A 24,367-nucleotide genomic window follows, 5' to 3' on the forward strand; every position below is an offset into this window, starting at 1 on the left:
CGCACTCTGGCGCACTGCTGAAGCTTGCGGAACGCAGAGGGAGGGGCGTGAACACGTCGCAGTAGGCCACGCACCCTCGCTCCTAGGCTCACTTCCAGGCGGCGCAGCCTGCACCGCGAGCCACGCGCTCCTCCGTTCGCATTTCATTTTTCCCCGATAGTACCCTATTGAAAAATCCTCTAAACTTTTTTACAGGAATCTCATAGGAAGGTGTTTCCTGTACACTTTTCTACAGGAAGTTCTACAGGAAACAGTTTCCTGTAATATAATTTACAGGAAATCTTAAAGGAAGGTGTTTCCTGTACACTTTTCTACAGGAAGTTCTACAGGAAACAGTTTCCTGTAATATAATTTACAGGAAATCTTAAAGGAAGGTGTTTCCTGTATATTTTTCAACAGGAAGTCCTATAGGAAGCCGATTCTTGTAAAAAAATGTTTACAGGGAATCTTAAAGGAAAGCATTTCCTGTAAACGAACTTAAAGGAAGGCGTTTGCTCTATACCTTTTTAACAGGATCTCTTATGGTAAAGCATTTCCTATATATTCCTATAAAGAAGTCTTACGAGAATTCATCTTTTATTTATGTCTACGGGAATATGATGGGAAGTCGAATCCTTTAAGGTTTTAATACCTGAAGCCAAACCGAGTTCAATTTCCGTTATGCCATGAGAGCTCCTGTAAGAACCCTCACAGACGTCGATTCCTGTATGGCCTCACAGAACTCGGACATGAATCATTTCCGTTATACCGCCATGTGACAGCACGGAAAGGAGTCAGGAAGTCGGTCATACATCTTCCCATTTAAATGAATCATGGAACTCGTGCAGTAAATCACTTCCTTTATACCGCCAGGTGACAGCATGGAAGGAAGTCCTTAGAGGAAGTCAATCAAATACCGCCATTACACGACTGGTTGCCCACAGAAAGGTGTCCCCTGCGGCCAATTAACCAACATGTAATTATGTAATCACTGATGCATGTTAAAGACCCCAGGTCAGTAATATACTGAACTGGCTAAATTTCCCATTTACAATGAAAACACCAGATGCCATCATAGAAACACCAACTTTACACTAACATGCATACAACAATTTTGACATTCACTGAACTGCGAGGAACAATTTATTCGTGCTTTATAGAGTTTCTTTATGTAGGCCACCCATACTAAATAAAACGTGATTTGGATATGAACAAAAAGTAGTCAAAAAGAGTTATTGGCAAAGTAACACACACAAAGATTTACATATACATATTGCAAGTTGAAAAAGCAAGCATAAAACAGCGTTGTAAGCGTCTTCTTTTCCTCTTCATAGCATAAGGAGCCAAGCAAATTGTCAAATAAGCTATCTAACACAACATGCTGCATAACATAAAATACCGGGCAAGCACCCACTCAAACTTTGGAGATAATCACAAAAAAATGGGGGATGGGGGCTTGTCCGGTCATCAGTTTTAAATATAAATGGACTGTGCATATTTTCTCAGATCTTACAAATTTGGGAATGGGCGGATGTGCGGTATTCTACGGTAGGTTTTCCAATATCAAAGCCATTTGAACACAGAGCAATATGGTGAGGAAGTGAACCAAAATGTGTTTTTAAAGTATGAAAATATCGAGAGGGAGCATGCCAATAAACGGGCTCCACTAAGAATTCGTTGAGAATGCACTGCGAGTGGTGGATACAAGGTGTAAACAAGCGCGCGCAGTGATGCGATTGCTGCGCCATTTGCAAAAAACTGCACCAAAGGGCTTACCCTAGCTGCTAAATATCCTTCCACATTTAGCCCAAATGTGAGGAACTTGAGACAATATTGTGCAAAAACTTGATTTCACTTAATACTAAAAATACAACGACGATCATGCCCCGCTACACGTCCAAGTCTTAATGGTAGGCTCGTGCGAATGTTCAGAACTTTCCATTTTTACCACAAATAACACACTATCCTATTTTATCTCTCTGGTGTCAAACACTGACAGTACTTGGAATTTATGCAATATCTGTTCTGTTCCTTGTCCGCTCTGTGCTTCTCACCACACAGTTGCGTACTGCAGTGAAGGGGCAAATGCAAAGCAAGCAAAGAAATTTTGCTTATCTTGCTTCGCCGCAGTGCACCCGAGTGCTAAAGGGAAAGCATTCCCCCAGAGTGGAACGTTAAACATGCAAGCGTCGGGTATATTAAATCAAGGAACTTCGAGAGTGTTAATGTAACGGCTCTTAGTTGCAGTAAAAATGTCTGAATTTAACTGTGGCTATTATTTATGATTGACTGCGGTATTCTGGCATTATTTCTTTCAAATTCGGGATTCAGCGAAGGCACTCACAAGAAAATTTATACAAACTACTCTATAGGTTTATTTTTGTTCGCACTTCATTGTTAAGTTGCCATCTTTATATATTGTTATCTGTTTGAAGTACAGTCAATAGAATAAATTAAAACTAAATTAGGTGAACCAGTAGAAGGAAGCTTGGGAAAAACATTGACTTTGGCTGGATTGTTTTAAAAAGGCATACTTATCGTTCACATGTCAATCTCGATTATTATGAAGTTCTACATGAATCTTAAGGTACACATGAATCTTAAGATATAATATTCACAGTGCTATGAATAAAAATGAAGTGTGTGCTTGTGTTCCAAAAGAACTCTTTGCTGCTCCATAATAGACTTTTGGCAGCTCCAAAAGGTTTTACAAAATCGCTCGGGTCAATCGCATCACTGCGCGCGTGAGGGTATTCGAGGCATGAACAAACACAGAAGGTGCGCGACTAGCAGACGGCCTAAATGAACACAAAAGAAAATGTGCAACTCGAATAAGTTCAGTCTCTTTCAATCCTGTTCGGCAGCTTGCAAACAAAGACCTTGCTTCCAAGATCAACAAGAATACATCCAGTTGATATCATGGAAAAAGGGAGAGCCTTAATAATATTGCTCTGTGAAATAAAACACTCCTGTACGTGACTTGGGTAGCCTCCATCTTCAATAGTCACTATTTCTTTGCACAACATAAAACATGTCTTCGATGGAGTAGAGACTTCCACAATTCTTTCAATAACATAAAACACTGAGTCAAGTCCAATCATGACTGTACTGTTGCTCTTTCTTTCACGAGTATACTGCCTGCTTGTGTAAATGTTTCCCTGGTAAACAAAACGGAAGTACTCCCCCACTAAGAAAGTTGAAGAGTAGCCTGCCTCAACAAGTGCTTCTTCTTCACAAGCTGCCAAATTGGAAACTAGTTTGGCCTGACCAAGCATTGTGGCCCCATCAACTTCACAGGACACCTGCACAAGCCGGTGCTTTGTCATTTTATCGCACACTGCCTTTACGTGTGGTGAGACGCTTAACGTCAAAGGCAGCAATTCCACCTCTTGTGCCATACATAGGCGTTCTAAGATCTGTAGAGGCACACCTTTGGCAGCCGTTACACAGTTCACGAGCCTTCCATTACCAGATTCAAAGACAAAGGCTGAGTGAGCCCAAAGCGGCCCAAGTTCTCTCACAGATTTTGTGAGATGTAGGAGTTGGTGCACGTTAAAAGTCATCATCTTGATGTTGTACAGCCGTGGCATTTGTTCCACAAACCTCGTCAGGAGTGAATCTAAAATAAAAAAGATTTCAAGTCAAAATTCATGGTATACTGTCATAAAATCCAGCACAGATACTACTTTAAAAATTATTTAGGTGCTTAAAAGGACACTACCACACCACCAAAATTTTTTTTTTTGCCAGGCAATTTATTATTGTGTCACAAGACTACAAAATCAATATTTTGCTACAGCATCACACATATTTTTAATAAAGTAAAAAAACGCTACTGCACGAAACCGAAATCGAACTGGAAGAAATATAGAGGAGGAGAGAGTTGGCGGAAGTCACGTGGCTGTGCAACTTTTTTTGTTTTGTTTCAATGTATTTGCAGTTTCTTAAAACCACAAAAAATTGGTTATCACATGTTTTTTTTTAATATTAAGTGTGTGTTTTTGATAACCCACGAGTTTGATTATACTTGGTGGTTGTGTCTAAACCATAGAAAATGGCACATGACCACGGTGAAGAGGGTGAGCGCGACTCAAACTGGCCAGTTCTCGATCCGCAGTTTTCAAGCAGAAAGAAAACGGATTTCGAGCTGCGAATTCTTTTCTGGGTAGTTGTGCTCTCATTTGTCATGTGCAAATAAAAACCTTGCCTAGCATAAATACCCTGTCAGTGTCCCTTTAACTCAAAAATTAAACTGAAATTACATCAAGATAACACAAACCGGCAATGATGCTGCTAGTGTACAACCTGCTACCACACATAAATCAAATTATATATACCAGGAGTGGCCAGGCTGACCCGGCCTAAGAGCCGCACACAAAACCAGGAAACTTCCAAGAGCCGCAACAAGGGGGGGGGGGGGGGGCAAACTTTTGTCCAGAGCAATAAACGAAACTCGAACTACTTTCAATCTATCCGAGTCAAAAGCGGTCCAACTAAACATAAGGTAGCAGTAGCGCAAGACTACCAAACCACTACCTGTCTTTCGATTTAGGACGCGTTCCATTTCTCTTTTTAGGGAAGTGCGGGGGGGGGGGGGGGTGGGGGGGGGGGGGGGGGAGGGGACGCCGCAAGCCGCACTTTAACACGCGAAGAGCCGCAGCTTGGCCACCCCTGATATATAAAGAATATGAGCCCCATTAAATTATGCTTCTTTTAATATTTTAGAGCATATATGAAGGATTCACTTATGGAGATGTATGCAGATTATGCTACCATTTATGTGTGGGCAGACCTAGTGACACCCCTTTCGGTTGCGGGGGTCAATGATATCAATTAAATTTAAATTTACAGCTTCAGCTTCAGGCTTTGTTGCACTGCTATCCCAATGTTATCTGCTGCTTTGACTTTTTTAACTTTAGCTGCCATGGTGCTTTCATCCAGAACTTGTATGCAAACATATATTCACTTTATTGAAATAGTGTAATACAAGCCCCTTATTTTTGTAAATTGAAAAATAAGCGAAATTCAAGGGCACAGATAAGCCAAAGTGTCACAAGGCACATTGTACCATAGAAGTGCTCTCGATTTGAGGAGAGCTGCCATCAGCCATCAATGAGAAGCTTCATACAGAATCAAAAGCAGATAATTCCTGCTAGGGTACAGTTCCTGCTAGGACACACCTTTCTGAAGTAAAAAATATTACTTCCTCACCCAGGATAAGCAAAGGGACTACATTAGCATTAGCATGTTTGCCCAGTGCAGTCTAAATGTAGTCACAAAATGTGAATGAACTGGAGTAGACTGCCTGCTGTACTGCAACGTTGGCATCTTTTGCAGGAACCAAAAGCTATCTGATCAAAATATGCCAACGACGACGAAGAATTGAAATATTACCTAATGCCTTTTCAGAAGTTGGCTTGCTAATTTTCATTTAGCAGTTTTTTCCTGGCATCCATTACATTCTTCAACATTATCCACAACTAACATCTTTTTCAGTGCCCTTCCTATGTTACTACTTTTAGTCCGAGATAAAAAGAAACCCTCTAGCAAAAATAAAAGTTTGGCACACAGACATTCATCAATTGAGAAACAATGTTTTTTTAGTTTAAATAAAGAATGCCTGGAGTAAATAATTATCTGGCATAATACACAAATATTGCTTGCTTTAACTACTTTTATCGCTTCCATACAGACAGCAGTATTTGACGGAATTACTATTGTACTGAAATAAGAACGATTGAGAAGGAATAATGTTTTGTGTGGGCAAGAACAAACCTACCAGCATGGTCGATCATTTCTTGCGAAATCCCAGTTGAGAGAAGAATCCAGATGGCCTCCGCAAGGAGGCACCAATGTTTCCAGTAGCGGTGAGGCAGAAATTGTTCCAGGCACGGAACGCTGTAGAACAACAACCAGTTGCGCCACTCGTTGGCCTTCCAATAGCTCCTCTCACAGAGGGAGCGGGGCAGACGGCTGATGCTGTGAGGTGGCCGGATAGACATCAGGAGCTTGTTGAGAGTGTCGAGCATTCGAGGACCTCCTGGATATGTTACAAACAAATGGGTTATCTAATGACCATACCAAATGTGCTGATTTAATAGCAACGGCTACTAAGCTTTTTCAGTAAGTTACGTCTTTTCTAGGGGAAGAGATGTTTTCTTGAAATCAAAGGAAGTTTTTCTTTTTTGGCTGATTGATACTTTAGCTATCTGAATTCGTAAAAAAAAACCTATGAATAAACTACAGTCTAAAAATATGCTTTTTGTGTAAGGCATTGTAAAAATATTTGGCACTAAAGAAAACCAGCCTCTGGCGTTAATTTCCTCCTTCGAAATGTTCCAACCAATGAAACACATTGACAAAGAACTTCAATCCACACATAAACTCAAGGTACTACCATGACTTTCTGCAAGCTAAAGTCTGTCCGCTATGGTACCGTCACCATGGCAAGGAAGTGTCAGCAAAATAGACTCGCGCAAGAGCCCATCATTTGCTGCCAGCAAGAGCTGGTGCCATACCCACAGGCATTGTCTGCTAGGAATGGAGCACCAGTCAAAGCTAAGAGCTGGACCTGAATACTGTGTTCGCCTATATCCTGTTGTCTTAGGTGTCTAGCTTTCTGAATTCCCTTGGCAATTTTGAGGAAGTTTGCCACAAGCTAGAGCTAAACTAAAATAACTTCGACGGATGCCCATAGTGATCAGGTAAGCTTATGCAGTCACGTGAACCTTGCGATCACGTGAAAGGTTACATGATCACATAAGGTCCTGTCACTTCACGTGACAAATCAACCGTTACTGGTTTTGCAGTCCCCTGACACAAGTTTATTTTGGCTAGAGTCAAATATTCGATTTGAGCCTGAATAAACTGGTTTAAGAGGAATGCAAAAGGAGTAAGCACAATTTTGATAACCCGAACCCTAAAAACGAAAACTAAGGCGATGTCAACGTAAACAACACTAAAGTTTTTTTTTCTCAATTTCACTTCCCGATTGTCTGCGAAAATCCCAAACCCTTTTTCTTTTTAGTTAAAGGGGTACTGACAAGGCATTTCTGCTTGCCAAGGTTTTTATTTGTACATGACATATGAGAGCCCAACTATCCAGAACAGACTTTACAGCTCGAAATTCGTTTTCTTTCCGCCCGAAAACCACCGATCGAGAACTCGCCGGTTTCAATTGCGCTTACTGTCGTCTCCGTGTTTACGTGCCATTCTCAATGGTTTAGACACACACACCAAATATAATCAGTCGTAAGTAATCGAAGGCACACATGGAATATTAAAAATAGAAAAATATATGATAGCCATTATTTGTGCCCTCTAGAAAGCTGATTGAGAAAAAAAGTTGCACAGAGAACTGGAAGCACCCTGTGCATTCTCTGCACCATTCTCAAAATGGTGTCGTATCGCAGGAGTCGCGGGCTGGACGGCTGAATGAAGTGGACTAAGCAATGGCAGTGGACGATGGGCGTGGGACCTCTGCTTTAGAACTGCCGTTTGCGGTACCAGCGAACCTGTCTAGCTTCGAAAGAGAGATTGTACACAAATCAAAGCAATTAAGATTTATTTCGTACGACACGCTCGACCACCAAGCTGATTCACACGGACGTCACCAACTCGGTGCCCCTTCTGGCTGAAGGCATCCCTTACCCTTACGAACACGAATTGGTCAAAATCAAATTTGGGGGTGTTACGTGCCAAACCAACGACGGGCATCTGGCACGTCCCAGTGGAGGACTGAGGATCCACCTAGGGATCTTTTGATGTGCAGCCGAAAGCTCGGTTACACGGCGCCTCCTCCGCAAAAAGCCTCCGTCAGATTGCGGGCACCTCGGCCGGGATTCGAACCCGCCACATGGGGATCTGTAGGCCAGCACTCTCGCCTCAGAGCCACCGAGGCGGCTACACGAATTGGTAAGAGCTTGAAAAACGTGCAGAAGTCATGTGACCTCTGACGTGCGCATTTTTCGTCTGCTTTGCACAACCAGAAAAATTAAGGAAACGAAAAGAAAACGCGGTCGGGTGTAGTTACATGATTTCCGGCAACTCTCTCCTCCTCAACATTTCTTCCCCTTCCCCAGTCCAGTTTCCAGCAGTTGCGTTTTTTCACTTTATTAAAAATATGTGATATGCTGTAGCAAAATATTGATTCGGTAGTCTTCTGACACCATATTAAATTCAAGAAAAAAAGAAAAATACACATTTGGGGGAGTGTCTGTGTCCCTTTAACATTTTATATAGTTTGGAAATTCGCATTCTGAAATGTTTTTTAACATGAGGTCATTATGTACACAAGACTTACCAATGTAATACCTTTCGGCACAGTTTGAGGAATCCAGCAAGTGTTCTGTCAGTTGCTTCGTGACGCCAAGAAGGACGGAGTGCATATACTCGCATGCCTGGCCAGACACCAGGTCATAGTGCTTGAGGTTCACCAATGGAGAAGGTCCCTTCAATCCATTTACCGTTGAGTCATATGCAACAGCATACTCCATGTCGCGGAGAACGAGCTCGTGTGTTCGTTCTTCACTCTGCTGTGCCTCTGGATACCTCATAGCACCTGGTAAAAAAAAATATTGCAACTTTTTGTAAGGGCAACCAAGCAAGGGGGCAGGTACAGTTAAAGATAAAAAAATATAATTAATAGATAATGTGACAAAAGGAACGAGAACACGTTGAACAGATCTCATATAATTTACCTTCAATGTGTTCCCCAGGAGCCAAGCACCACGGGCAGCCGAAGTAACCGTTGAAGAGAACTTGGTTCTGGACGGCAGCACGTGCCGGAGCATCGACACAAGAGCATACAGCGTAGACTTTTGAAGTCACTGTTCTTGAATTTGACTGCCAAACTATGGGGCTCATGTTTGAGAGATGCTCGACGAACTTGTCCAGGAAAAGTGACATGTTCGGATGTTTTGTGCCGAACCAAATGCCAGCAACTCCACTTGCCAAGAAACGCTCGGAGGCCGGCACTTCATTGATAACAAACTGGAGAGGCCACACAGACGCCTTCGACGACTTGAAAATGGGGCTTCCGTCTGTGTTGAAGGTGATGGTCAAGTCCCCCCACTCCAATGCACCACTGGTTTTGAGTTTCTTGTAGAGGCTTCCATCAGTGAAGTCAGATATCGTCTCTTCAGAATGTTTGTTCAATTTCTCTAAGTTGGTGAAGAGCCCCTCTGACGTCTTGCCGATAATCTGCCGCACTTGGTCGTGTAGATCAAGGATGGTGAAGAAGCTGCCCTTGCTTCGAAGCTCCGAGATGGTGGTGCAGTTCTGGCATGTTGCACATATAATTTTTGATGTCCTGTCCTCTGGTGTAGGTAGGTAGCCTTCACAGAACTCGCAGTAGTAAAAATCTGTTGAACGCCCGAGCTTCGACGCCAACAACTTTCTAAACAGATACTTGGTACGAGGAAGTACCTCCATTCCACAGATAACATTAATCAGTGACAGCAAGTTGTCTAAACCACTCCACGTTAGGTTCTCAGACGTAACAAACGTCATTACCATGGCCAACACTTCTGCCTTGCTAATGTTGGACATCGGCAGAATTACGTGCCGCAAGCTTTCAAAGCAGCACGCCACAATCTGTGCTGCATCAGGAAACGAGTCGTCCTGAAGGCCTTCATCGGGATCATCGTTCACGTCGCCACGCTCGATGTCCTGCAGGTTATTTGCGTCCACCTCGTTGAACTGTGAGGCATCTGGATACAAAGTTGTAAAGGGTACGTCTTCACTTACTTCTTCAGTCGCTGCACGAGTCGCACTGTCAGTACTCAAGTCCGTTGTAGCAGCTGGATTGTCACTAACGGGCTCGCTAGATTCACGGGGTAGGCTGCTCCGGTAGTGCAGTGTCGATGACGGAACATTAAAAGGTTCATTTGGTTCCAAGTACACCTTCTTGGATCGTTTATTTTGTGGTTCGTCCAACGGCAACTGTTTGGCAGACATAATAGCGCGACTGAACCCCGAACCACTTCGCACTTCCCAAATGTGATGCCGGTGAAGCAGGTGAAGCTAATGGTTGTTTCGTGTTGGATTTGGATTTCACTTCATCGGGTTGCCGTTGGGTGGTTGATAAAAATAGCAAAAACACAAGTCAAAAGTAGATTATAAATGTCGTAAAGCATATTTCAAGTTATTTTTTTTTTAGCAAGAGACGTTTAAAGTTGGGGCTTGCTGTATAATGCATCGTTAAAAATCGCTGACTGCTCGTATATAATGAATTTTTTATCGAAGTGTTGCCGCCAACGCTAACACTGGTTAGGAACAGACGCGTGCGGCGTGTGAGCGACGCACCGCCGCCGCCGCCGCCGCCGCCGCAGTCACGCCGCTTGCGCCGCTAACCGATTCCACAAATATTATCACGCCGGCGCATCGTAACCGCGGCGTACATTATTGCTTGATATTGGTGTTTTCTTTTTTTAACCATTTTCGTGTTTTATTTGTGCAAGTATTTTTTATAACATTGTTTCTCCTCCGCGCCGCACCGCCGCCGGAGAAAAAAAAAACTAAAAAACGCCGGCGCGCCGCCACCGGCAGTTTCTGACCGGTGCTGAATACATGTGCGCTTGTTTACCTAAACGCGAGCAACGTGGTTGTTGCGGCCGTCTCCAGCGCTTATTTCTTTTCAACAGCTAATGATGTTTGCCCATGTACGGTACGTTCAGGACAATATTAAGGCTATTGTTCCAGCGACTTTAATTAGACACTTCAACCCAAAGACTGTTGTCGACTACGACAAAGGGCGTCATTACGAAGCCTACTGGAGGACTGCGACGGGGGATCAAGAAGGCTATTACGCAGCCTTTATCCTTCAGTTGGCAGGTAAGACATTTGTCAACAAATGTTCACGTGAACGAGCGAGAGGGTTTGTTACGGCCACTGGTAACGAACGGTCGTGTAGAAGTAACTATGGTCTTTCAGATTCTCAGTTACATGGCCTGTGTTGCGGGAGGCTCTTGCAGGAGGGATCCGTATCACAGGAGCGAATTATGCTTTAGCGAACAGCGGTCATTTGTGCGATCGACGTTTTAGCAAATCACTGGGGCGCGTGTTAACCCATCCCCCCGCGGCGTTCACGCCGCTTCACGGCGACAGTCTGCGGCGCCTCATTACAAAACGTTAAACCACCTAGCCCACGTAAACACGCACCGCTTTTCGGCGGCCGACCATTCGTAAAGTGTCTCGACAAAAAGTCGGCCTTGGCTTAAACGTCGTACGACCAAGTGTGTGCCACCCAAATCGCGGCCGCCGCAGGCCCTACTTGCAATCGTGTATATACCTCTGACAGGAGCCGAAAAAATTGGCGTCGGCCCATAGCGAGCTCAAATTTATTGAAATACGTATCGCAGTGGTGAAACGAAATTTACTAAGTTTCAAAGCAATGAATTAATCCCCCATTCCAGCCTAGCACCACCCACTCCACCACTACCCACTTTACCTGTCCCTCCATCCTTCCCCTTTACCAATTCTTTCAACTCCTTGAAAGAATTGGTGAATCAGGTCGCGACCTCGCACTTATTGGCGTGCGCTGATCCCCTGATTCTTTAAAGGGGATAATTCAGAACTCCTTTAAAGTGCCCGTTAGTATGGATATTCATTAGTCCGGCTATCACACTTGCTGTAGAGGTTTCTTAGAAGGGGCTAACTTTTCATGTGCTTATTGTTTATTTTTTGTTTGTTTTCAAAACCAGAAAATCAGCAGGAACTGATAAAGAGCATCTTAAAGTCAAGGGCAACTGCTCTGCCCGTTATCTTCGAGGGCCCCATCAATGACAGTCAGGTAATTCTCTAGTTATATAAGGTGGTTCAAGTCACCAGGCTCGATCTAAAATGGACCGTAAAAATCGACGCCTGCACGTAGCCATCTAAGCTTTATGTCAAAGGTGTCTCTCACAGGTCAGTTTTTTTTTTATTAAATTACAAAGCGTAGTTCTCTTTTAGTAAAAAGTAGGGCCAAGAAACTTGCCGGGGTCTACGGCGGGCGGCAACCCAGACTAAATCCAGTAGCGGGGTGTGTTTGGCGCTCGTATTGATAGATGTTGATAGATGGCATCGAGAGCAGCGTCGGAAGGTGCAGCCGACCAGCGAGAGAAAGCAGACGACACGCAGACGAAATCCGTTGGCAGCAAAAGCACCGCCGTTATGCAGACGCGTTTTTTTACTTTAAGTTTGTTTTTATTGTTCGCATTTATTTTTTAACCGAAGGTACATTTCGAAAAGATTATATTTATTTTAATAAACCACGGTGGTCGCGAGCCGTCCACCGTGGTAAAAATCGACGCCTGCACGTCGCGATAAGAAGGCAGCGCCATCTATCAATACGAACGCCAAACACACCCTGCTACCGGACCACTGTCGTCTGCATTGCTGCCCGCCGTAGACCCTGGCAACTTTCTTGGCCTTATTTTTTACAGAAAGAGAGCTACGCTTTGTAATTTTACAAGAAAAAACCAACCTGTGAATTACACCTTTGACGAAAAGTTTAGATGGCTACGTGCAGGCGTCGATTTTTACGGTCCATTTTAGATCGAGCCTGGAGACTTGAACCACCCTATGTGTGTCATGGTACAGTTGTAACAGATTGGTTTTACAGGCAACCAGTACAAGATCAAGACGAGAGCAGATGTCTGCCCAGAGGGCTTCACGCAAAAAGGAGATGACCGACATTCTGAGCAGGAAAAAAAGGGCGGCACCGAGTGTCGACAGCAGTGAGGATGATGACGAAGGGGTTGTCCCTGAGAAGCTCCTAAGAGTTGAAAGGGAGGCTAACGGTGATCTGGAGAGAGAATTGAAACGTGTGAAGACGGAGCTAGCAGCTACAAAGAAGGAGCTGGAGGAGGAGCGGCAGTTAAGGAAAGCTTTGTCCTGGACCCTCCTCTCTAAGTTTGGTATGTGCACTTTGGGATGAATTGGCTTGTTTATAGTTGTTTTAAAAAACTGCAGATTTCTTAAGTCTTAATATTTATAGATGTTCATCCAGGAGCTAATGTCCAAGTCAAGGGACCACGAGCTCAAGCAGAGGCAGCTCCTGCACCACTAAGCGTTTCAAGTGCAAGGACCAGCGTGCTGGGGTAATTTGTTTAACTTTCCTTATGAAATATTTTAATGTTCGGAGTAACTCCAGTATGCCTTTATTTTTATGATAGCCGACCCAGTGACCAGGTTCCCAGGAATCGACCACCAATCAGCGATGTCTCCGCTCGGGCCTTGGTGAGAAATTGCTGTTTATGAAAAAGCAGGTTCATCTCTGATACATCTGAACAGAATATTGATGATTTATTGTGTAAAGATGTGTTTGCCGGAGAACACTTTACTTGACCCTATGCTCTATTTGACATATTCTTTTCGGTACTGATGAAGGTGTGGGTGGGAACGAGTCGAACAGCAAAATGCTTTGCATACATGACTACTCGCATGTAGAAAGTGCTTTTGAAAACCATGTCCTTGTGCCTGTGGTTTTGCCAGTACTGGAAACAACTTCAAGTGGAATATAGTTTGAAGTGGTTTTATTGTGTACTTTGTTATGGCAGGTGCCGTGCATGGAGGGAGAGGAGCCCTTTCCTGAGCACCTGCATGAGCACCTGCATGAGCCCCTGCCTGAGCCCCTGCCTGAGCCCCTGCCTGAGCCCCTGCCTGAGCCCCTGGCTGAGCACCTTCCTGAGCTCCTTCCTGAGCGTCTTCCTGTGCCCTGTCCGGAGCCCCGCCCGGAGCCCCATCTGGAGCCCCCTCCTGAGGACCTCGGCGAGGATTTTGCAAACAGGTCATCAACTCCACTATTCCAGGAACACGAAGGACAGGTTGGTATCTAAGTCAGTTTTAAGCACTCTTCGCTAAATTGAAGGGATACAGCATTTGCACATTACTAACATGCTTTTTTCACCCCAAATTATATACTCAAAATTATATGTGCGTTCGAATCAAAATTGAAAACAAAAACTAAAAGAACAAAGCACAGAATCATGGTGTAAGGTGGCCAGCCCCATCACCATAGACATGACGTTTTTGTGGTCGCCTCTGTAATAGCGAGTTTGTTTGACACATCGACATAAGTTTTACCCTGAGACCTGGTTCACTTGACGAGTGTACCACAATGCTTTTGCTATCTCTGCTGTGGTACGTGTGCCAACTATGAACCGAAACAAACTTGCTGTTAGGCTACGTAGCAGGCAGAAATGCAACAGTGGAGTGCCAGTTGTTTCTATTTGCGACGAAAAATGTGGTGAACAACCATTCTATTAGAGATTTTTTGACATCATTTTTGGCAGCACTTACGAAACGCGCACAGACGCCGATTTTGGAAATATGAATATTCTGCTTTGCGGCCTTATACCCAAAACAAGTTATTGAGCAATCCTGCTAACGACGCTCTGCATGGCTGATCTAAGCACTGTGCTTCTCACCTTATGATAGACCGCAATGTAGGTAAATACAGTGTAGACTGCATATAACGTATGTCGCGAAAATCCGCACTATAAGCGGTACCGCACTACTATAACCAAAACATAAATTTTTCAGGCCAGAAATGCAAGCCATCAGACAACCTACCTTTGTAAAAGAATTTATTTTATGTTAGATGAAGAGGAAAGTCGTTATTTCACCAGACTAGTACACTTCTCTCGCTTCTCTCTCAAGTGTGTCACACATTTTGAAAGAAATAAGCGACTTTTGTCTGACGCAGCCTTTTAACGGCATCGCGGGTTGCGGACGGACGTTGCGAGTGTTCAGGATTGCTAACCCTAATCACTTTTCTCCGGTGATGAAAACGCGTGAAAATTCGCATCATTTATACGGTACGCGCCAGTAATACCTTCATTTTGAGCACAGGCATGAAATGCTCCAAATAAGAAATCCGGGCGATGTTCGAAAACACAAATGCTTAGAAATCACCACTGTAGTCGAAGTAAACAACACGACAACATGAGCGTTTCTGCCGTCTTGAAAGTGCTGCCACGACATCGCCGCACGAGTCGGTGGATCTTCCCTTCTAGTACGTGCTAGGTTATCATAGCGACACACAACGAAAATTCACAGTCAAGGATAGCGCTTTTACGCGGAACAATGAGCTTCCACCACGCTATGCTAGCCACCATAACCACGCCGTCTACGTCGACAATTACAACTGCCGCCATGTTTGCGGATAGAAGCAGCCGGCCCGCGACCGGCATGCAACGCGCGCGAACACTTCTCCTCGACCTGCAATTGGTCTGTCGTTGCGGTTGTTCTCCAACGCAGCGGAGGGGCGCACGCACGTGAACGACACATGCGTGCGTCCCTCCATTGCTATGGCGACTGAATCCTCTCTCTTTGCTTCTCCCCGCTTCTTCGAGCAACCTCCTTGCCCCGCGTCTTGCCCCGCGAGTGCCACTTGCGGCTAGCGCCGTTATCTAGTGTCGCACAGGGAAGCGTGCTCGCTGCGTTGGTCGGTCGGCGGGCTGTTCCAGAAACCGCACTATAACCGGTATTTCCCTTCGCGTGCCTGCATCTTAAGCGGTATGCAATTACATGGAGTTCTATGGGAGGTGAACCGGTGGTTTAAAAAAGCCGCGTTGTACCCGGTCCTGCACTATAAGCGGTTACGTTGTAAGTGGTCTATACTGTAGTATGAGCTCCTAGCTCAAGAATGCAGCTAAATTGCACAAGCTGCCATCATGCTTTTATCCTTAGCTACGGCCTAATGTAAGGTGAAACAGATTCTGTCGTCATAGCAATGATGCTGTTCATATAATTGACGCAATTCAGTTAGCTTCTTAAGCTATTGATCTCTTGAAGGAGCTCTTCAACTTCGCTGGTGGAGAAAGTAGACCCAAGTAGCGCTGCTAGGGGTGCTAGATTACCCGACATTATCACCTCAACTTGTGCTGTTCATCACTATCGACTTTAGTGTGCAATGCATGCTGGGATGGCGATCTGGTGCAAGCAGCTGCAGTACTCCGCATGTGCTGGCCCTAAAATGGACTCGGCAAGTGCAGCCACTCGGGGAGTGCCGGCTGAAACGAAACTTGTTGAATGGAGTCGAACAAACTCGCTACAATATCCGCTTCACCAGCACGTCAAACTTGCTCTTTTCGGATTCTTGTTTTAAACCTTAAGCTGCAGTTTTATTATGTAAAAGAAAGAATTTTATTGGAGGTTTCTTTAAACAATGATTGCATTGGCAAATGTGCACAAAAAAAAATTGCAATGTGTGTATGTTCATACATTTTAGAACTTAGTCTGCCTCAATGGGCGACTTGTTTCCCACTGTAGAGGAGAAATTTAGCCAGTGCAGTACAACGACTAGCCTGGGGTCTTCAACGCGTACCACATAGTAGTGATACACGACCACACGCCGGTACAATGCTCATCCAGATCGAAACGGGCAGGGGTGCAACTGTACTTAGAATCCCTGGGTTCTGCAGCGCTAGTTTTCGCTCCACGTGGTCTGAGCTGGTGTGCACTGGCCCACTCGGCCACCGATCCCCTCGGAAAATGTGCAACATCGCAAAGTTTGAGTTTCATGAAACCTTGTATGAACAATGTGTTGTTTAATCCTAAATCTGCGAAGTAGAATCTGGTATTTTCCTCATTATACCATTGCATTAAAATTTGGGACGTGGCAGGATCATACGTATATGGTAAACAAAACCCCTTGCAGTTCTCAATTATGTTTAATGGCTAGCGATATACTCAAGTGTCGGAGGAAAATATTTTATCTACAGTCGAATCTCATTAATTTAAACTTAAGGGGGGCCGAAAATTTGTTTGAATAAAGCAATGTTTGTATTACCAGGAGTTACCTCCCATAGAGATGCATAGGATGGGACCTGCATGTTAGTTTGAATTAAGATAGTTTGAATTAATGAGATTCGACTGTAGTAGTATTAAAAAAAGGTAGCCCTTTTCATTCTTTCACATATCATTAGCTTGTGAACACCTTATGATGAGGTGATCATCTCTTCGCACCTTTATTTAAAGGACTGTCGTGGCTTGAATTGACTTGTTGTCTGCTTCTTAAAAGTTACGATGCATATCTTGTAGGCTATGTTCAACAATGTTCTGTTTCCAGGTTCATGTGGGGTGCAACATTCTCATACCATGTAGCAAGTTGAAGTTCGTGTTCAAAGCTACGTGCGATTCGAAGTGTGCCAAAGATGCATCGAGGACGATGTGGACGACGCCTCAACTACTTGAACGAAGTGTGAGCGGCAGGCCCTGCAACAGGTTAAAAAAACTGGGTGCTCAGGGGAAGATTCCGATGACGCCGGAAAAGAAGATTGCTGTTCGCAGTAAGATAATTACTTTCTAAGATGCTTGCAGTGACTGTCAGCATAGAAATGATGTGCTCTCTAGTGGTTGTGTGCTTTCTACTGGTTCTGTCGTAAAAAAAGCGTGGGGAAATTGGGAAAATTGACATTGCTCCTCAGGTGCATTGCTGATTTCTCCAATCATGTGCTGAATTAAGAGGCTTACGTTTGCAGTGAGGTCTATAAACTGTGTAATACATAGAAATATCTGCACTTATCAGTTACCTTTTATTGCATGATAATGCCACATTATCACGAAAACCGTTTTAGCTAAACATAAAGCTTGCTTTCTTGAAAAGAAGAGTTTAGCAGCGCTCTATGCTTTTAGAGTTTAAAAGACTTGCAATTACACTAGATGTTCGTTAATCTATACTTGACAAAACCACAGATTTTTGTTTGAATTATCACAACTTCATTTTTGTGTTTTATACGAACCGCAAGGATAGTTTGTCAGCTTTTTTTCGCAGGATCAGTTCACTTATTGGCAGATTGGAGCTCCGTGCACGCTTGAAGGGATACTGAACTGAAATTTTGAGCTCGCAAAACAGGGCTGGAGCGATAGGCGGGATGCTGCAGAATCCAAAAACACCATTCATACAGTGTTTAACGGATGGCCATATTTTTTTTCAAAGAAATGCGCGACTGAACACGGCCGGCGAGGCATGGGGCATTACGATTCTATTCTCATTCCCTGTCCTCCTCGCTTCGTCCCGTCGAGCTGGTGAACTGAAGCGAGGCCGCTTCCCCTCATTCTGAACCGTTTGAATATAACCGTGATGCCACATTCCTCACTTGATTGCTCCCTTCTTTTTCAAAAATACGGCCATCCATTTGAGATATCAATCTCTGAGTGATGTTTTGGAATTCGTAGTGTCCCGTTCAATGCTTCTGCAGCTTTATTTTGCGAAATCCAAGTTTCGGTTTTCAAGCTGTGGGTGTGCCGTTACCCTAAGGCTTTTTTGATCCAGTACGAATCGGCTTGCGTTGCTCAAAAGCTTGTCCTTCACTTTGAAAATGGTAGTCAGGATACTCCTAGTAATCCCATGTTTCAGTGCCACTTCTTCACTTCCGAATCAACTTCTCTCCCATCGCAACCAATTTCTCCTTTACGGAGAGAGTTTGGTATTTACCTCGCAGCGACATGATGAAAACTTTGCCACAGCCAATGAGGGAATGTGTGGTGCGTTACACTACGGTGCACGCATGTAGCCAGGATTATCTTTGGGGGAGGGGAGGGAGGGAGGGAGGGAGGGAGGGAGGGAGGGAGGGAGGGAGGGAGGGAGGGAGGGGAGGGGAGGGGAGGGGAGAGGAGGCTCCAGCAAAATGGAAGATTTCCGAGGGGGCCCGGGCCCCATGGGCCCTCCCCTGGCTACGTGCCTGCTACGGTGGCTGCAAAGTAGCAAATACTGCAAAGGCGGGTCACATGCTTCGGAGTCGGCCTTCGGCAGCACGCTGGGAAAAGCAGATGTGGCCAAGTGTCACTTTCGTACCCGAGGACGCTTTTTTTTTCTTTTCCTCGCGTCAACACACGATTGTGCATTGCCGTGTTCTGTCGCCAGAGTAGTCCAAGTGGTTTTGACCACTTAAATAAGTGCAGGATGGTGATATGCTTTATTTTCGACTATTTTTAGGTGAAATAAGAATGCAAGTGCTCAGCTAGTGGCGGCAAAGGCAGCCCATATTTGTCGGTGCAAACAAGCAGAAGTATGAATTAACTCAATGGTCTAGTTTGAAGTAAGCTGAAAACATAAGGGAAAAACTAAAAATTTGATTTTTGTTTGAATTAATTGAAAGTATGAAATGTCCGAGATTTAATTATCGCTAGTCTTCTGTATGCCGATTCCAGAGTCAATTAAACTAAGAAAAAAACGAGTAGATTTCGACTGGGTTCTAATTTCTGTTTTTGTTTGTTTTCAGACATGTTGGAGAAGTACATACGCGACCATCCAACACAACAAGAGACCAAAATAATGCTGGACAAAGAATTGAAGCCAGAAGAGAAAGCAGTCGCTACTGCTAAAATTCGGGCCGACCGGCTGAAGAATACAAACAAGTATATCTCTGAGCTGGTCAATGACCTAGCGAAGAAGTAAGTCGTTTATATCTTTGTGTCAGTATTCCATGCGGAGAGCAAGTCGTGTGCTTTTTGCTCAGGAGTAGCGGTGATGTCAGAATGATGTGGAGCTCTTATTGACTGATAAAAAAGATAGTGGGTAGACCTCAATGCTAGATGCCTTGAGGTCTACCCACTACTTTTTTCAATGAGCCAATAAGAGCTTGGCTTTCTGATATCATCGCAACCCCTGCCCAAGAAGCAGACGACTTGTTCTGTGCATATATCTTAAACTTGCTAAAATGAGTGGTGAGCTGCATGTTAGAATAATCCTTTCGGTACAACTAACAAGGTCAGGTGCATTACTCTTAAAGTGTGTATCTACAATTTGGAGCTGGTAAACATTAAGTATGTTTCTTCTTTATTATTTGACTTCTGAAGATATTGGCACTTAGCAAAGAGCGGGCTACTCCAGTAATACATTTTTGCAGACACCTTATTTCTTTCATGAGTCACAACCACCTCGAAACAGCCCTCGATACAAAGCAGGGTTGTGTCGACTTTTGTCCAAACGGCATGCATATATTCATAGCTTTCTCTACTGGACGCATGTGCAGTGTATGTTATTAAGCTCCTTGACAATTACAGATGCTTGATTAATGAACCGGGTGTTAGGTTTGATTCAAGCAAAATATTTATGCACACTCAGCCTAAAACGATATAACGCGGGAAGTCGAATCTTGTCCACAATACATGTGGTCAAAGCTCAGATTTTCAGCTGGTCTTGTGAATGTTTGGTTGGGCCGTGGTGAGTAATGCATACGGAACATCATAAGTTGTCAGCAAGAAAACAAATGTAAGCAAAATATTGGCTGGTTGTTTGTCCAAGTGGTTTTGTTGAATCCGGCGAGCAGCATTGACGGAAGGGAAGCAGTTGGTGTTAGAAGGTACTAATGTCTGGGAAATAACCCATGCACTACTCTCATAACTACACTATTATAGTGAACTCACAAATTTGCCATCAAATGAACACGACGCTGCCAAAGGTTTGCAATGTGCAAGCATTCGAAATAGAAGTGCAATTTAGACAGCCCAATCTGCTTACCACTTCCTTCGTTTACGGGGGCAAATACGCAAATGAAAAATGTATGATTGGTTAACTAGTAACATGGACTTTACTGCATATACCACATAAACTAATGTAATCAAAACTTTTTTATTTTACGATTGCAAACGGGGCTGCCGATGCATAGGGTTATCTTAGGACTCTACATTCCTCGTGGATCAGGCAGCAGTTTGTTTAATGCAAAATTACAATTAACTCATTTTCAATGTGTGTTCTCTTTCCAGACACAGAATCAAGCGAGCCCTTCTTGCAGAACAGAGTGAGGTAGGAGCCTAATATGCTTTATTTCTTTTGTGGAAGCAATTCAAGGCTGCAGGTAGCATGGTGGTTTGGTATTAAAGGACACATGCAAAGGAAAAAAAAACATTTTTTTTTAAACAGCCCAGATGGAAAAAGGATATCATAAAACAATTTTACAACCAAGAAAAAAAATTTTTAGGACTATATTTACGGCGCCATACGAATTTGTACTTGGCGCCGGCTGGCGCCGCAGGAAAGTGGCCCTTGACGGGCCCATATTTGTCACGTGGTGCTTGCGCTCTTTCGGAAGCTTCCTATGGCTTCTAAAAGTAACTTATTCATCTTTGTTTGACGTATAACAAAAAACTAAGATAGATAAGTAACTTTTATAGCCCAAAGGAAACTCCTGAAAACGCGCAAGCAGACGTGGTAGACCTGTGCGCCGGTCAGATGACGGCAGCGGCACCCCGAAGCAGACAAACTTGTGTGGCGGCGGCGACGGCGGCGTAAAGAAACTCGTTGAAGCGGCGTTCGCACAACGCTGAGCGTGCGGCGGCGACGCAGCGCGGCGGCGCGCGGGCCTACCACGTGACCAGCGGTGGCTCCCGCGAGCGCCAATTACAAATTCGTATAGCGCCAAAAATATAGCTCTAAAATTTTTTTTTCTTCGTTGTAAAATCGTTTTATGACATCCTTTTTCATCTAAGCTGTCTAAAAAAAAAGTTTTTTTCCTTTGCATGTGTCCTTTAAGATCTGCTGAAAAAAAACTAGGTTTTGTCACTTATATTTCGGTGTCTCAGTTACAAACACAGCAGTATTGATCAGGAGTTCTGAAACAAAGTTCCATCGAACACGATTTTGGCGATTGCTCTTCAGGGTTTCGCGAACATTTTAATTGAAAATTCACTGATTACATGTGTCAAGCTTCACTTTAATCTTAGGGGGTGAACGCTGCCCGTTTTTCTCTACTTATTTTTGTGACCGCCATTGCTTGGAAAGAAAAGTTGTCTGTTTTTTGGGTTCAAGGACTCATCCTATGTAGTATTTAACGAAAGCTAAAAATTTGTTGCATCGTCACTTTAGCTGTGAAATAAAACTTGAACATCAATTTTGTGTATAACTGCTTGCACACTGGAAACGAAAAGCTTGTGGCATTGCGAAAAGCAGGGGGGGGGGGTACCTCCACTATTTGGTGGGTTGCAGGGTACCAGAGTTTGGGAAGCATTGCTCTAGGGAATTCATTCTTGCCCTCAGTGTGTTTGTATATTTTGCAGTTGCCTGGCAGTGATTGTGCCTGAAAACACAGAAAAGAAGAGGTAGGTTTTTCTTGGAGAGCTTACTGCCTTCTCAGAACTCTTTCTTGTAGCTATGTAACCTTGCAATAATGTTGATGCTCACAGTTCACTGGCAACAGCACGCCAAAGGTGTTGAAACTATTTTTGCTTCCTAGCCTCTCTTCATAGACTCGGAAGTGGCACCAGTGTTTAGACAGGATCAGAGTAAGGCAGTTTTTCTGCCTTGTTTCTGGAGCTGTTGATGCCAACATTGGTTCCCATTCAAAAAATAATATTCTGATCTAATGTAATAGTAATCTGACAGGCACATTTTAGATGCATGGGATAATTTGCTACTAGCTCTGATGCAGCAAGTGTCCAATGTTGACTATACTTTTTCAGGTGTCAAGTGAAAGAGGACAATAAAACGAGGTTTTGTTTATAAATTAAGCTTTTGTTGTTTGTTGCATTTTTTGCAAGGCTTGTAAGCCAAGCACAACTGCTACACCTTGCCACAGATCGGACGCAGAGGCAATTCATCTACACATATGGACGTCTCGCACTGATACAGATCCCGAATGTTGAGTGGGTGCTGTATATGGGCCACAAATGGTAAAACGATCTCGCATTTTTACGGATTTTGTATAGGTATATCGGTCCCACACATTTATACAGGACCCATATAAATGTATATGGGTCCCATATATTTATACAGAACCTGTATAAATGTATGGGTCCCATACATTTATACGGGTCCTGTATAAATGTATGGGTCCTGTACATTTATACGGGTCCTGTATGAATGTATGGGTCCTGTATACATCTATGGGACCCATATCCAATAGGCTGGTAAAAATATTTATACGGGACCCATTAGAAATTTTATACAGGATTTTCCAATAGGGTAGTTTCCCCATTTGCTTGTAAATCATATATTGCTTAACTTTTATTTGTGTAGCAATTAATCTTCGTAGAAAAATTAAATTAACAGTGTAACAATGTGCTATGCTGGCGATTGACACTAATGGGTCGAGCTGCCACTTTTTTATTAGAAGTTATGAAACACTTGATTCACTCGCAATTGTTAATAAAATACCTCAAAAGTGCAATTAAAGCTGGCTTGTAAGCTGTTTTCATTGAATAGCATTCATTTGCCCCAGATGGATCTGTCGATGCATTTTATTAGGGGTACAGCAAAAGGGAGCAATACAGTCATGACTGTAACATATATGAAAAAAAAACAGGATGCGAACTGTTTATATAATAATTCACCAACGACAGTCTAATAAAACCGAAGCTCGAAATAAATGTACAGAGATATTATACGTGAAACAATGCAACTATTAACATAATGTTAAAGTAAACATTTAATGGCAAATCAGTGTTTGACGGTAGGTTAAACAAATAACTCAACAAACCTACTCTGTTCTCCCTACATAATATAAGATCAGGGAGAGGGAATGGATGTGCGGAGAGACTGTTCCAATACTTAATGAAAGGAGAACATGAACAAGTTAATTTGTGTCATAATTGGATCAAGTTTGCTTGAGTGATCATATCTGGGAGAATTAAACCATGCTGGAATAAAGAAACATGTCTGGAAAAGTTATTCGCTGAAGTAAATTTTATAGAAAGTATATGCGAGAATTTTTTTATTGACTTACTAAAGAAGTTAATTCCATATTTTCCTTGAGCTCGAAGACACTTAGTATGGGAGCAGATTCGCCGCAGATCAAGACGATCGGCCTTTGATTTGTAAAGCTTCTTATTTTAAGGTGAATGATATTGGTGAGTATTCCATATTATGGTTACATATGGAGGTTTCAGAAGGGCAATTGGCTTACAACCAAGAAGTTTATTTTCCTGGGTAGTGGAATGAATGTTCCGTTAAAAAAACTAATGTGTTGATGTTTTATTGACTATACTTTCTATATTTACGTCCAAGTACAAAGTTTTGGTGAAATCAGCTCACAGATACTTATATGATGTTGCACATTGAATGATTGATGTAAAAGGCAGGAACACAGATGTTTCGTTTTTCCTCCTTGTAACTGCTAATTCGCAAAATTTCTTTCAGATCATTTTTATCTTCCATTCACAGATTTTATTCAGATCATTTTGAAGGACGACCTAATAAGCTGAACATTAAACTTTCCAGCAAAGTTCACAATCGTTAGCAAAGAGTCTAAAGGTTGATAGAATGTTTGATGGGAGGTCAATAATATATCTCAAAAAGGGTATTGGACCAAGCACCCTCCTCTGGGAGCTCCAAAAATTACTGGTTCCCCTGGGAAGACTGCATTAATAATAATGTCTGAATGACTTCTGTCGGCGAAGAACCATTAAATCCAATTTACTCTGGATGGGTCAGTTTGGAGGAAAAAACCTTTAAAATAATCGT

General features: G+C 43.3%; 2 protein-coding genes across 2 annotated transcripts; one reads left to right on the forward strand and one right to left on the reverse strand.

Moving 5' to 3' along the window:
- Positions 1 to 8,619: 8,619 nt before the first annotated feature.
- LOC121837893 lies at positions 8,620 to 9,595 on the reverse strand. Its single transcript, XM_042293756.1, has one exon. The coding sequence runs from the start codon at positions 9,526 to 9,528 to the stop codon at positions 8,620 to 8,622; it is 909 nt and encodes a 302-aa protein (XP_042149690.1). The 5' UTR covers positions 9,529 to 9,595.
- Positions 9,596 to 10,628: 1,033 nt separating this feature from the next.
- Positions 10,629 to 20,728, forward strand: LOC115314532. Its single transcript, XM_040218864.3, has 9 exons — positions 10,629 to 10,812; positions 11,682 to 11,770; positions 12,584 to 12,878; positions 12,959 to 13,061; positions 13,137 to 13,200; positions 13,521 to 13,787; positions 17,036 to 17,255; positions 19,191 to 19,362; positions 20,677 to 20,728. Exons 1-9 carry the CDS (start codon positions 10,629 to 10,631, stop codon positions 20,726 to 20,728), a joined length of 1,446 nt encoding a protein of 481 aa, XP_040074798.3.
- Positions 20,729 to 24,367: the final 3,639 nt, after the last annotated feature.

This window comes from Ixodes scapularis, unplaced genomic scaffold (assembly GCF_016920785.2).
Source record: "Ixodes scapularis isolate PalLabHiFi unplaced genomic scaffold, ASM1692078v2 PGA_scaffold0__279_contigs__length_252992795, whole genome shotgun sequence".
Lineage (NCBI taxonomy): Eukaryota > Metazoa > Arthropoda > Arachnida > Ixodida > Ixodidae > Ixodes > Ixodes scapularis.

Coding starts and splice junctions, on each gene's coding strand:
- LOC121837893 (XM_042293756.1), bottom strand. CDS start 9,528: ATGTCCAACATTAGCAAGGCAGAAGTGTTGGCCATGGTAATGACGTTT.
- LOC115314532 (XM_040218864.3), top strand. CDS start 10,629: ATGTTTGCCCATGTACGGTACGTTCAGGACAATATTAAGGCTATTGTT. Junction 13,201..13,520: donor ATGTCTCCGCTCGGGCCTTG/GTGAGAAATTGC, acceptor TTGTTATGGCAG/GTGCCGTGCATGGAGGGAGA. Junction 13,788..17,035: donor TCCAGGAACACGAAGGACAG/GTTGGTATCTAA, acceptor TTCTGTTTCCAG/GTTCATGTGGGGTGCAACAT.